The sequence below is a fragment of the Engystomops pustulosus genome, chromosome 6 (assembly GCF_040894005.1).
Source record: "Engystomops pustulosus chromosome 6, aEngPut4.maternal, whole genome shotgun sequence".
NCBI lineage: Eukaryota > Metazoa > Chordata > Amphibia > Anura > Leptodactylidae > Engystomops > Engystomops pustulosus.
The window spans coordinates 154,114,764-154,130,040 of record NC_092416.1 but is presented as its reverse complement, the minus strand read 5'-3'; the positions used below and the strand labels follow the sequence as shown (position 1 = coordinate 154,130,040).

At 44.9% G+C, this 15,277-nt stretch overlaps 1 protein-coding gene across 1 annotated transcript; it reads left to right on the top strand.

Annotated features, from left to right (window-relative positions):
- Nucleotides 1-7,864: 7,864 nt before the first annotated feature.
- On the top strand, nucleotides 7,865-15,253 carry GALK1 (galactokinase 1). Its single transcript, XM_072111895.1, has 8 exons — nucleotides 7,865-8,106; nucleotides 10,618-10,807; nucleotides 11,035-11,154; nucleotides 11,241-11,376; nucleotides 11,973-12,154; nucleotides 12,231-12,381; nucleotides 13,164-13,326; nucleotides 15,125-15,253. Exons 1-8 carry the CDS (start codon nucleotides 7,963-7,965, stop codon nucleotides 15,194-15,196), a joined length of 1,158 nt encoding a protein of 385 aa, XP_071967996.1. The 5' UTR covers nucleotides 7,865-7,962; the 3' UTR covers nucleotides 15,197-15,253.
- The last annotated feature ends 24 nt before the right edge of the window (nucleotides 15,254-15,277 follow it).

The following is a 15,277-nucleotide window of genomic DNA, read 5'->3' as shown; positions in this document are numbered from 1 at the left end:
CGGTGTTAGGATTTCACATCACATTTCCAACCAATACCAAACCAAAAGAGCGAATACTTGACCTCTGTTGGCCAGTATAAGTATACTATGCTAACTTTATGTTAAAAAATAGGAGCCAGTGGGTGACTATTCATACTTTCACACATCAAAATGGGTCAAATCAAACCCATTACGACTGGTACATGACCAAATTTCCCCCAAAAATGCTGTGGCTGTTGTGTCATACAAAAGGATACACTACAACCTCTTGTCTGGAGGTATATGTCAGTAAGGGCGCGGTCACACGATGCGTTGCATTGCATTTTTTCATGCGTTTTTGATGCATTCCAAAGGCTGATGACACACGCACCGCTGTGTCTGCGTTTGAAAACGTAGACAAAGCCGCACCCACCGGGGCGGGCCGCAGCCCGATCGCATCAGCGTTTCTATGGAAACGCCTGCGATCGGGCATGAGCCGCGGTTGTCTTGCTTTAATTTAATGCAAAACAGCGGCGGCTCGTTCCCGATCACATGCGTTTCCATAGAAACGCTGATGCGATCGGGCCGCGGCCCGTCCCGGTGGGCGCGACTTTGTCTATGTTTGCGTTTGCAAGCGCAAACAAAGCGCTACGTGTGGCGCCAGCCTAAGCGTTACATGTGGCACCAACCTATGGCCGCGGTCACACATTTCAGTGGTGTTGTGTTGATAATGTGACGCTAGCACACAGGGGCGGGCCTTGGCCCGATCACATATGCGTTTCCAGAGAATGGTAGCGGGACGTGTGACTATATCATCAAAATGTATACCTCCAATCGCTAAAAATGCTAATGAGACCATGTGGTTTTGGTTGTGATGTCAGACATGATGGCACAATACACTGATGGGGATTTTGGATGGAAAAAAAGACATTGGGAGCATTTTAACTGGCATGTGAACCATTGGTGCTGTAAAATGGATAAACTCTTGAGGGCGCATTTACATGATGTGATTTTTGATGCGTTTTTGACGCATTCAAAAGGTTTCAGCCTTGACCACATGCTGAGGTTACTTTGCATTTTAGGCCGCGGTCACACGTACCAATAGGCGTCCTTTCCTAACGCGACGCTAGCGCACAGGGGGCGGTCCTCGGCCCAAATGCAAATGCGTTTCCAGGGAAACGGCTTATCAATCGCATGCGTTTCCCTGGAACGCATGTGCGTTTGGGCCGAGGACCTCCCCCTGTGCGCTAGCGTCGCGTTATGGTGGATGCCTAGCGGTACGTGTGACCACGGCCCTAGCAAATGTAAACGCAATGTAACCTCAGCATGTGATCAAGGCTGAAGCCTTTTGAATGCGTCAAAAACGCATAAAAAAATGTGAAGCAATGCATCGTGTAAACGCGCCCTGAGGGTTGACTGTACACAATACAGTAGCAACAAAATCCATGCCTTTTTCTGCACAATATTCCCTAATCTTAAAGGGGTTGTCCAGGGGCTGAAAAATATGGCTATTTTCTTTCAAAAACTCTCTCTTTTCCTGATCATTGCGACTAAACTGCATAATTCCCATACAGCTGAACTACAGTACCGGCACCAAGCATGGTCAGGCGTGGCGCTGCCATGTTTGTCTGTGGATAACCCCTTTAATCCCATATGTCACACTGCATCCTAGTGTAAATGTCTCCTGAACCCCCCACTTTTTACTTTACTATTTCTAGTAACAAGTGGTTGAATTGTATCATGTAACAAGACCCCTGTAGTGTGGACAAGCGGTGCCCCAGTACTCGAGCCGCTGATCCTGCATTTCTGGCACATCTTGTTAATAAGCAAATCTAAAGGAATCGTGGACCTGGTTTATTTGTCCAGGAATATTACTTTGTCTTGTTTGCTGTGGGAGCGGTATTATAGGTGTGTACCGCTGACCTGATTGTAAGAAACATGATGTCGCTGGGCTTGCAGGAAGCAGGCTACAGGAACCCCCTCAGGCTACAGAAACCCCCTCAGGCTACACGAACCCCCTCAGGCTACACGAACCCCTCAGGCTACACGAACCCCCTCAGGCTACATCTACATGCTTCAGAGGGTCCCATTCATGACAGACTGGTGTAATGCTAAACTTACCCACACTTCAAATTATGGCAAATCCAGCACTTTTCATCAACATTAAAACACATTTAACCACTTATCATTTTAAACGCGCATAACACTTAAAATCGAGGCTCATGTTGGGTGGTGGAAAACTGATCACAGCTTTATTATATATTATTTAACAATTTTCTCAAAACATAAATATAAAACGGTAGGCACTTTATAGAAAAATCTTCATCTGAAGGTAAAACGGCTCGGGACTGCCCTTTGCCCATCTGGACTCCCAGATGGCAAGTCAGCCAGACGAGCAAGGCACCAATCTCCGATCTCCATTTTTCTGCCAGCTGTGACTTCAAAACTACAAAACACAGAATTTTCAAAACAGTAAACAATCCTTAACTTAGGGAGGGAGGGAGGGACTGCTTCTTGTGTGTACGGAGTCCAGAGAGGAAGAAGGAGGAGACTCGCTCCTCCTTAAATACAGAAACAAAAAGGGGGGAGGAGGTAAGTGCACTGCAGTAAACCTCCTCCCCTTAAAGTGCAATACTGGTCATTACCCCTTTGCGACTACTAGCCGTCTCCACCAGTCCAGGTGCACCCTCTGTAAAAACGTCAGGAGTACACCACATGACATCTACTTTCTTGCTGTAAAATTGTGTCAAATCCTGTTTTGCTGACTAGAGCTAAATGTGTGGTATTATAGTAGGTCAAGGCATTACAAATGGATGTATTTTTGTGGTTCATGTTATAATGCCGCCATAATATGCCCCACCAACAAATAATACCCGTATTTTTCGGACTATAAGACACACCGGATTAAAAGGCGCACCATCAATAAATGCCTGCTAAAACGTCTAGGTTCATATATAAGGTGCACCGGATTATAAGGCGCACCTGATTATAAGGATGAATGACCAGCAGGTGGCAGACCTGTGCACAGTTCAATGCAGATGTTGTCTGTAAACACGGTTCATATATAAGGCGCATTGGACTATAAGGCGCACCTTTGATTTCTGGGAAAATCTAAGGATTTTTTGTGCGCCTTATAGTCCGAAAAATATGGTGCACCAATTTATAATGTCTTTTATTTCTGTAGCTGCATCTTCAGGGTGCTTTCACACTATGCGATGCGTCACGTCTTTTTGACGCATTCCAAAGCTTTTAGCCTTGATCACATGCTGAGGTTACATTGCATTTCAGCTGCTTTGGCATTATATGGGAGATTTATCATCACATTTCTGAGGTAAAACTAGTCTAGTTGCCCATGGAAACCAATTTCCAATTTTCCAATCCCACGGCTGTGGGAAAATGAAAGCTGAGCTCTGATTGGTTGTCATGGGTGACTAGAACAGTTCTGCTCTCAGAGACTTATGATAAATCTCTCCCATAGGGTACATTTTAGAAAATAAAAAAGAAGCATATATTGTCAGGATCTACTAAGTAAGTAGATTCCTGATGGAAGATTTTCTTTAAAAATTCACCTTTTCCTGTTAGCCCACAGTAGCTTTCCTCCAGTCTTCTCTGCCACAGCTTTGTGTGGCTTTGCTGTCTTCATATTGGGCCTTCCACGACAGTAGAGGTCTAAGCGTAGCATGGTGTCTTAAGGGGAACCTGCTGGCTTAGTGGTTAGCATTACAGCCTTGCAGCGCTGGGGTCCTGGGTTCAAGTCCAAGGGTCAACATCTGCAAAGAGTTTGTATGTTCTCTCTGTGTTTGCGTGGGTTTCCTCCCACACTTACTGGTAGGTTGATTAGATTGTAAGGCCCATTGGGGAAAGGGACTGATTTGGGAAGATCTGTGTGCACTATATAAATAAAGGAATTATTATAAAGGGTACAAATAGATGGTATGACCATTATGTGGTTGGGATGCCATCGGCCACATACTTTACGGAATTGTGATGACAATTAATTACAAAATTATTATTTAGTTACAGTTTAATGTTCCGTTAACATGGAACTGTCACTAAATAATATTTTTTTTTATGAATTATCATCACAGCTTATGTGACCGGCCACATCACAAATACCCCACGGCTGCATCGTCAATTCGCACCTTAATGCTGGAGCAAAGAGTTGATAGCTCCTTGCTTCACCATTCATTGAACTTTATTGTATCTTAAGAATGCCCAGGACAGCAGGAATACTTGAAAATCGCAGACTTTCTGACTAAATCTTGAACGGTTGGGATGTATAATGCTGCTGTCACTACAGGATGGTGATAAATCTATGTGTTGCCAGTATTAACTGGCCCAAACCTGACTCAGCTTCTTAGTATCAGGTCCATAAATCCAGCTGACACATGGGGGCTCATTTACTAAGGGTCGCGCTGCACATTTTCATCTGACTGTTCGCCTTTTTCGGGGATTGTATGGCTTGCACAGGTATTTAACAAGTGTCTGCGCTGGGATTTTGGTACACAAGATCATTTTTTGGCGCAGCTGCGCTGGCTTCAATGCGACACAATTTAGGGGGCTTGGCCTTCGGACGATCAGACTGATTCAGATTGAGTGCGGGATTTAACTTTCAAATTGTGTCACAAGCCCAGGCACTTACCTGCACCAGGAAGAAGAAGGTGAACTCCATCGGAACCTGAGCGGGGAGGCGACACCTGCAGGATATCAGGCACACAATCGTAGTGAATCGCAGCACAGTGCATTATCGTTGGACAATGCACTTTCGGTGAACTCCGGGGACGGGGTAAGCAAATGTGCCCGGTGGAGTTTTGCCATCCTAATTTGACTAGCATTCTAAGGTAGTTCTATGGGCTCATACTCACTTCTCTCGTTTCCACGACTCCTGTGCATAAGCCAACTACCTGAGCCACATATTGTGGTGCAGGTCCTATTTTTTCCTGAGTTGGGCCACTTTTTTCTACTGTCATCGGCACATGAGTGGACCTCACACACCGATAACGTGGACCACAAATCCGCTGTTTGTGGCCCTATATTAAGTGCACATAGCCTCAGTCACATATATTGGGGCACATTTACTAGATCCGCGGAACGCATTTCCATCGGGTTTCCCGAATCTTTACTTTTGGCGGCGCATTTAACTGGGGTTTTTGGCGCACGCGATTGGATTTTGCCGCATCAGCGTCGGCTTTCACACCACACAAATTGGGGGAGGGCCGTCGTACGATCCGACGGATTCGAACAACGCGGGGGATTTAAGATCTCAAATTGTGTTGCAAGATATGCACTCACATACACCAGGAAGAAGATGGTGAACTCCAGCGGACCTCAGCGGGGAAGCGACAGGACCGGGTAAGTAAATGTGCCCCATCAAGTGCACATAGCTTTAGGCCGACGGTACACGTGGCGTTTTGAAACCGTTTTTGAGCCATTTTTTAAGCGGTCCGCAAAAAAAAAAACCATCCGTTTTTGACCGGTTTTACCAATTATCTTAATAAAAATGGGTCAAAAACGGATGCGTTTTCAAAAAACACATGCATTTTTTAAAGGACTGCTTAAAATTGGCCCAAAAGCGGGTCCAAAACGCCATGTGTACCGCCAGCCTTAGGCACATATCACTTGTGCCTTCCCTACGCCTTCTGCTCTTGCCATGTGAACATCTTGTGCATTTGTTTAGCAGAGACTTCAGTAACTGCTAGAAATCTTCTTGCTGCCGGCTGTTTACTGAGCAACAAGCTTCCAGCTTCACAAAGAGTGAAGCTTCACTCAAGTCTCTACCGGAGGGTGATCTCAGCTTACTGTAAGGAATCCAGGGTAGGACGCAAAGAAGGAACACCCTGCTAAGCTGAGGCATGAATGAACATGGGTAGAATGTACAGAGCACTTATTACTAGGTGTGAATTATTTCCAAAGAATATGAATCCATAAACAAGAAGTATGACCCCAGGACCCCTCACCAATTAAGAGAACGGTGGTCCCAAGCTACATTTGAATGGAGCGCTGCTCATGCATCTGTGCTGCTACTTCATAAACTTCTTTGAGATAGCTGAGCGCTGTACTCTGCAACTCTGTGGGTAAGTCTTAATTGCGATACAACCCTTGAACTCCTCAATTCATTGTGCAATGGATGGCTGGATAAAGCTGAATATAGAAGTTAAAGATAACATTTGTTCTCTGTCATCCTTGTGTGCAGGGGCGTAACTTTAGGGGGTGCAGAGGTTGCGATCGCACCTGGGCCCAAGAGGTTTAGGGCGCCCTTATGGTGTCACTTTACCATATGAGAAGACTATTACTATAAACCATAAATTATAGTCGGGGGCCTGGCACAGACTTTGCACTGGGGCCTATCAGCTTCTAGTTGCGCCACTGCTTGTATGCATTATGAAATTATAATACATTGCAATGTCCCTCTGCAATTCTTCAGAGAAATTAGTAAATTGCCACGTGGGTGCTAGAAATTGGTGGTGTTAATGATAACACAGTTCTCTAAGGGCTCTTTCACACTGCCGGTGGTGCCCAGCTTCTGTTGCGCATCCGTTGTGTCTTGTTTTTTCTTCTGTTTTGTCTCCGGGATGCATCCATTTTGTGTGAAAAAAAACCCTGAGGATTTAACATTGCTTTGAAAACATCACACCTGGTTTTTCAGCCTCATCAGTGAAAAAAACCCCCCGATATTTGATCAGTTTTTTTTGCCGACCCATAAACTTCTATTGCCTTCCGTTATCCGCATCCGTGAAAAAATAGGACGTGTTTCATCATTTTTACTGGATCAGCGAATACACAAGCTTGAGAGGTTTTTAGAGGCATCCACGGACATCATTCATCCACAAACGTGAAAAACTATACAAATGTGACAGAGCCCTTAGCCCAAACTTTATCTTGTGACATGCACTTTGAAAATTTTAGGATAAAGCACAGAGGAACTGCTTAAAGGGAACCTGTCACCAGGGACCTCATTTTCACTAAAGACAGATTATAAAAGCCCATGACACCTGCAGTGCAAAAATGCCTCTCTGCCTTTCCTAAGCATTTGTATTACACTATAATTGTGTGTTATAACTTACTCCTTTCACCCTGACAAAATCCTGGGGTAGTCACAGGGGCTGGACTTTGGTTTGCATGCATTTCAAAAAACATGTGACTTGTCTGTGCTGCAGGCTGTCTCCATGTTTGTGCTCCTGCACAGCTTGTCCCTCCCCCACTGATGTCAGGTTGACCAGGCTGTGAGCTCTGAGAAGGAGCAGGAGGGAGGATCTATACAGGAGCACAGAGGTGGGGGCTAAGCTCTGAGGAGTGAGTAACAAAGACAAGTCACATGTTGTTTTTTAAAATGCATCCAAACCAAAGTCCAGCCCCTGTGACTACCCCAGGATTTTGTCAGGGAGCAAGGTAAGTTATAACACACACTTATATTGTAATGCAAATGCTTAGAAAAGGCAGAGAGGCAGATTTGCACTGCTGGTGTCATGGGCTTCTGTAACCTGTCTTTAAAGAAAATGAGGTCCCTGGTGACAGGTTTCCTTTAACGCGTTGTTAATTCTTAGGGAATTCTAGTTTTATTAAACCAGACAGGGGAGGGGAGGTGACTGGAACGTTTAATAATGCAGCCTACTTTATGGGAGACCAACTGCTCCATTAATATGGGGTATAGATGATTTGGGGTCACCGCAACATGAGGAACTGTATGGCGGGATCACAGCATTAGAAAGTTTGAGAACCACTGCTTTACAATGGCATTAGTACTCCTGGTACAATTCTTTCTAGTACCACTAGGGGGCGCTCACCACACACTAATCTTTTATAGTGCGGTGTTCTCCTGCTGCCGCTAGATGGAGGCCCTGCTCCATAATACAAGTGATAGAGGAGAAGTGTCAGGACGTGTAGTGTCGCCTCCCGTGTGCCCACCAATCAGCGGGCACAGAACAGCTTCGGGGCGGGTCACGTGCTCCACGGGGGAGGGGCGCGTCAGCGAGCACCCGGAAGTGCACTCAGCACTGTGGAGCGATGTCGGCTCCGGAGGAAGACGCCCGGCGGGTGTTTGCTGAAACCTTCGGAGGGGGTGAGCCCCACATCGCGGTGTTCGCCCCCGGCAGGGTGAATCTGATCGGGGAGCACACGGACTACAATGGAGGCTTCGTGCTGCCTATGGTGAGAGGGGGCGGCGATCACGTGATCAGCGAGTGGTCACATGACTCGTCCAATGTCCTGCTCTCACTGTACAGGGCTGGGGGGGGGGGGGTGACTATTAATGAACCTGCAAAACAATTTCATTTAACATTTTAACATTTAATTTTTTTGCTTATAGTTTATGATTATTATATAATTTATTAAGAAGTTATAATATTAAGTTAGGTGGGGCTGGTTATAGAGAACCCCTTTTAAGAGATGAGTGGCGGTGGTAGTATTTGTCATATGATAACTTTTAGAGGTCGTCCTAATTCACGGAATAAACTGAAATGACCCAATTATTCTGACCTTTAGTAGGTGTCCCAGAGGTAAACATGTGCGCCAAAACCTGGGGTACACTTTGTTGGCCAATAGTTTTTAGGTACACTACCTGATAGGTAACACGCTGGAAGATTATTTTAAAAAGTCCCCCTTTTATTAGAAAAATGAAAGGGAAATGACATATAATTTATTCAGATATGTAAATGTCCCCCCAGGGAGTTTTTACTTCCTGTAAAGTAATAGTCATTCACCGGGGCACATGACTTTTGGCTTGCCCTTTTCTCTCATTTTTGAGACTTTTCATGTTTTTCGCCAAAAACTGTCTCCTTTCAAGTTTGTCTAGTTTCCTGCAGTGTTTCCTGAGTTATCACCTTAATCCAGATGTGAAAATTGCTACTTTTTTTTAAAAAAAAGTCTCAAATTTTTGCACAAATCTGCGGCTGCCTCTGACTAAGCGTAGAAATTAGCTGGGGAAGTGTTTGCGACTTTTGGAGACTTTTTGCAACTTTTGTTATAAAAAGTCGCAAATTTACTACAAACCAAACGCTACATGCATCATCAATAAAGAAAAAACCGTTAAGATACATCTGACCAGCAGGAAAGCCAAGAAAAGCCTTAAAAAACAGACAGAAAAACCCGGGCTTATGAGACGTGCCCCTCCATGTTATATGTTGCCGAAAATAGTGTCACCGGTGAATACAAAGTCTCCTGCCAAAAACAAGCTTCTTATTGAAATTTTTTTTTTTTAAAGATGCCTCTCTGTATGCAGTGGTGATAAAGTAAGTGAATTTGCATCCTGAAGGACCATAATAGGCCATGCTGGAGGGCAGGGCCGGCGCCAGCACCCGGCATACATGGGCAAGTGCCGGGGCCCACTGGTGCTGGCAGGGCCCACTTAGGCAGGGGAGGTGTGTGACAGAGATATAATAATGATACAGAGAGCGGTTGCTCACTGCATCATCAGTGTCTGCGTTGCAGCCGCGCACCACACTCCCGTTTGGGCCATGGCCGTGCCTCCCAATGTGTGATTTACTGAGCACTCAGTGCCTCCAGCCACCAGGGCTGTTCGGGGAGCAGCTATGCAGACAGAAACAGGCAGGAAGCAAAGCCCACTCCTGTGTGATGTATGGTGACTCTGTGACCTCGCTGAGGAGGACGGCATGGTAGGAGTCAAGCCACGTGTGTGCAATTAACCCTTTCAGTCTTGACTCTGACAGAGTCAGTTATGTTTCTTATGCCCACTTATGTGCCACCTGTTCCACAACTCCCTTCCTCTTGACCTCCCATCTCATTCCCATATACAACCACCTAACTATATTTGCCAGGTCACTTTGCTTCCTAACTATGTCCCTGCTGGCATTCTATCAATGCTTCCTTACATTAACCCTGACCGTGCGTTCACACAAGGCCCACATTTATTTAAGTGTTTGCGCTAGTTTTCTGTCTGACTTTGCACTGAAAAGAAGGTGACATTGCTTGAACGTGTATTTATAAAGTGTCTGCGCCAGTATTGTGGCACGGCAGCTGTGTCCACTGCACCACAAAATCCTGCACATAAAAGGGTGTTCTGGTGCTGAGTCGGACTGTGCTCCATATTTATTTCTGCGTCTTGACCGAATTATGTCAAAGGTGCATAAAAAAAGTTGTTGACACTTCCCGAGCAGTGTAGGGGGCGTCAGATTCATGAGGGGCCCACTGAGGCTCTGTTGCCCTGGGGCCTAGGCAAACCTGGAGCCGGCCCTGCTGGAGGGTTAATTAGAGAAATAATTTGTTAATGGACTCTATAATCAGCTGAAGTTGGCAGAAGATGACCCTCTAATGTGTTTGGGAGTCCAGATTTTCCTGTCATCAGGCTGTTAGATTTCAGGATGTCTTTGGGGGAGATAAGTTGCCAGTGTTGTCTTATTCCCTTCTCCTTATTGAGAACACCTGCAATCTGAGCCAAGCCGAGCTGAGAGTGCATGCAATGGGGCAGTTTAATGGTCTCTGATGGAACCATGGACCCCCCTCTATGTCATCTGGTCAAGGTGAGGCTTTGATGCCTAATTTTTCTCCTTCAGCACCCTACAGGGAAGGGCACCAATGTGGATGTAAGGACCCCGTTCTCCTGATCTTAGAGGACCCAGAGGTGGTTACATAGGAATCTTGCCCGTCCATGGTAGATGGCATGCGCTGGAGTAATAGATCATGTACTCGCGTGTTTCTCTACAGGCACTGCCTCTCATCACGGTTACAGTAGGAAGCCCCCGGGATGATGGAAAGATTTGCATTGTCACTACAGCTCAGGGTGCTGATGAACCGCACAAAGTGGAATTTGAGACCCCAAGTGTGGACAGACCTCTAACACCAGGAACACCAAAATGGGCCAATTATGTGAAAGGAGTCATTCAACATTACAGAGGTAATAGAGAGCGGTGTTCATCTCAAAAGGTGCCATATGCTGTTAGGCTATTCTCTTTTTCGTGTCCACAACATTGGAGGTGGTCATTCGAGTTGGACTGATGTCAGTAATGAACTAATCTTCTATTAATGTGCTGGTCAGTAATGAGAGCTCCTCTTTACCGTGTGGAATATGTTATACTTGGAGACATATTATTTTTCTATTCTATGGCTTTTGTGTCTCCCCAGCCGGCCCCATTCCTGGGTTTAATGCGGTGATTGCCACCAGCGTGCCGTTGGGCGGAGGACTGTCGAGTTCTGCATCTCTAGAAGTGGCCTCCTATACCTTCTTGCAGCAGTTGTGCCAAGGTAGGAATAATCCTGATCCTATATAACCACTATGTGAGGAGCTTCGATACATGGCATATGTTTACGGATCTGTTTTTGGGTACCAGATGATGGCGATCTCGTTCAGAAGGCGCTTGCCTGTCAGAAAGCTGAACACACATTTGCTGGAGTGCCCTGTGGTATCATGGACCAGTTTATATCGGTAATGGGAAAAGAGGGCCATGCGCTGCTCATTGACTGCAGGTAAGCTATAGCCTGCACTACTATATATCTTAAACATTTCCCACTCATCATGACATCCCTATCATTTTCAAACAGTCATCACCCCTGTCCGCAGCCCATTCAGAGACACATTTTCATAGCAGCTGAGGGGTTTTACTCATCTAATCTGAGGGGGCCCGGCTGTGGGGACCACCACAGATCATGACAACAGTCTCCCAGTAATCCAAGAAGGGGGTACCTGACACCCCTGCCAATCAGCTGCTCTGAAGTGGTTCCAGTGAGCTCTAGTGTCATCCCATGCATTCATCACATGGCCTTTTTTCAATAAAACGGGGGGTACCAGGAGTCAGTTTCTTAACAACCATCCAAAGAAATCCTGGAGAACCACTTTAATAAATGGGGATGGGTCCTCTGTTTTAGGTCCTTGTCCCTTGGATGGAGAAGAGAGCAGTTGCTCTGGAGGTCCTGTCCTGAATTACATAGACATCCTGTTGATTTGTATATGCCTTGTGTAATGCATCATGACTCCCATGGGGGTTGTGTAAGAAGGTAAAAAATTCCACAAAGAAGTGAACATATTGCATGAAAACTAATTACATGTCATTGTATTGTCACAGGTCTCTGGAAGTAAAACCACTTCCTCTAAAAGATCCAAAATTGTCAGTTCTCATCACCAATTCTAATGTGCGGCACGAACTAACGGGCAGTGAGTACCCCACCCGCAGGAGGCAATGTGAGGAGGCGGCTAAGGCTCTGGGTAAACTAACTTTGAGGGACGCCAGTATGGAAGATCTGGAGGGTAAGTGGTGAGAGGTCAAGTCTATGAAGGAAAACTTTCCCAAATGATGGCTATAATCTGGAATTTTTGATTTCAGCCAAAAAGGAGAACCTTAGTGAGGTGTGCTACCGGCGAGCCCGCCATGTCATCTCGGAAATAGAGCGCACAACTAAGGCGGCAGAAGCTCTGGAGAATGGCAATTACCAATTGTTTGGGAAACTAATGGTGGAGAGTCACAACTCGCTGAGGTAGGGAACAGTTATAGTGAATTTGTGTGGCTCAGTGGTTTGCACTACAGCCTTGCAGCACTGGGGTCCTGGGTTCAAGTCCCATCCAGGTCAGCATCTGCAAAAAGTTTGTATGTTCTCTACGTGTTTGTGTGGATTTCTTCTGGTTTCCTCCGACACTCCAAAACATACTGGTAGGTTGATTAGATTGTGAGCCCCATGCGGACAGGGACATATTTGTCATATCTTTGTGTAGCGCTGCGTAATCTGTATGAGCTATATGAATAAAGGAATTATTAATTATTGTGACGGTCCATACACTGTAAGAGCAGAATCCTCTAGGAATTGAGATCTGCCATGCTGATCATTAGTGCTTGAAACTGAAGCATGAGAGTACATATAATCTATAACTGCAGGGTATGGCATCTCCACTTCACGGAATAGGTTTTCCTTAATGGAAACCTGCCAAAAGCTTTAACCCATCTAAAATACCTTTTTAGAATTCCCTCATTTATGTAAAAACTTTCTCTTGCCTATTAAAAAAAAAACCCCACAAAGTTATATGCAATGAGTCTTTTTTGTATGATGATGGTGGATCTTGGACTCTATAACACCCAGAAACATGGTGTCATATTAAAGAAAAGAATCTCATCTTTAATTGGGATTCTGCATCAGATTGGGATTCTGTGAGCTATAGAAGAGAAGATACAGACAGTTAAAGGCATAGTTGGGAATGTGAGCTGTAGATCCATGCTGGGGCTCTGTCTATTACTTACTATATCAGTGACCTCCTTCTTTTACAGGGATGATTATGAGGTCAGTTGTCCGGAGCTGGATGAACTGGTTTCAATAGCAGTGGAAATTCCAGGTGTTTATGGAAGCCGGATGACGGGAGGAGGATTTGGAGGTTGTACGGTGACATTACTGGAGACTTCAGTCGCTGAGAGGACCAAACAACACATTCAGGTGACTAATGCATGTGACCAGATAAATTACCCTGAGATCGGCCAAATCTGTTGGTTACAGTGGAACCAGCCAACCGTCTGGTGTGTTAGATGTTTGACCAATGTTCATTAGGCAAGTGGTGTTGATTGAGAACACATGTCACCTTAAAGGAAGCATACATGAGGAATCTACTCATCAGAAGTAGATGTGACAGTAGATTCCTCCTGCCTGCCTATGCCCTAATCTGTAATTTAATAATCCTGGAACCTAACTAGTTAAAAACTTTATTTTAGTAATATGTAAATTAACTGCAGAGGCTGCTGGGGCGTGGAGTAGCCTTAGCTCCCAATGCCTTGGCCAGGCTAGTACACGCCCCAGTAGCCTCTGCATTTAATTTGCATATTACTAAAATCAAATTTATAATAAGTATTTCCTATGGTAGATGCCCAAGTTTACATGACCGGTGCATTTTATAGTATGAGGAACAGGTATTCTAATCTCCAGGAGCTGCAGGATGTCACCGGAGCACTTCTTGTATCCAAACACTAATTAAATATTTGCGCCCCCACTCTGCCTGGTCCCGCCTACTGAAGCGGGGACAGACGGTGACATCATCGGCTAGTTCTACCTGGCAGTGACTTCACCGACTGTGTGCATTACCACAACAACCAAGTAAGTTTCGGCAGCCTATCATCAGAAATTCTGATTGTAGATAACCAATAAAGTGTAACAAATTAAAAAAACAAATCCGTAATCCAGTGTCTGGTCATAATGTGACTTGTATTCTTCATTCTGTAACAGTTTCTTATTCTGCAGTCTTAGGGGCGTGAGATCTAGCTGCTTGTGACTCACTTCTCCATAGATTATCTATGTAAAATGACACCTCAGTCAACTTCTGTCTATTTTGCTAGCAAGTTGGAATTTGGCTGAGAAATACGAATAAATCAGATTAGGAGGGAAAAGGAAAGTATGATAAGAGAAAGAAGCGCTTTCCTCTAATGAGATCTGTTACATAGTTTTTCTTGCACTTTTGCTATTGTTTTATGTAAAGTTTGTTACAATGTTATATATATCTCACTATTAGTTATATCTATATATCATCTTAATCTGAACCAGGCATCCTTGCAAATCAGCTGATCTTAGCATTCAAGTAAATGGGAGCTGCAGTTACCAGGCCTGGCCACTACACAGACAGCGGTGTTCTTTTCTGCATTGGTTCAGGGGAGTAAGTTGATGGTCGGGTTGCAGGATGTCCTATTGATCTGATATCGACTAGTGTCCTATACATATTATGTATAGTTCAAAAAACACCTTTAGGATTATGAAATAGGAATTGAAAAGAGACTTGTACGAAATAGCGTTTATTATTATAAAAGTTAAACCAGCTTTAAAGATGGCAACAGTCTGTAAACAAAGCGGAGCGCTAACATGTGGACAACTGATTCAACATATATATAATATATACACCAGTGACCCGAGACCTGGAGGGTTGTATTACCTGCTGTCAGATATTATGCTGTAGTTAAAGGGAAAGTGCATACAAATATTGTGATCCTCTTACTAGCCGTCCCCCGTGTGACCCGCTTACTAGCCGTCCCCGTGTGACCCGCCTACTAGTACTACACATGCTGACCTCCTACTTTATTTGGGGGTACAACGAACCCCTGCTCTCATGATCCCATCAGTGGGACCCCCACTAATCAGCAAGTGGTCCCCTATCCTGTGCATAGGGGCTTAGTTATACGACTGGACAACCCCTTTAAATATATCCATTTAAATGTAAGTCTCTCATCCATTTATTCTTTTTATTTTACTGCAGGAGAAATTCCGAGGATCCCCAACCTTTTACATCACGAAACCATCGGCTGGGTCTGGGGTCTTGCCTAAGTGACTTTCCGCTGTAAACGTGTCATGATATTTTGGAAAATAAAGCGACCAGGTTTCTATATCACAGTTTTCAGTCATTTCCTAC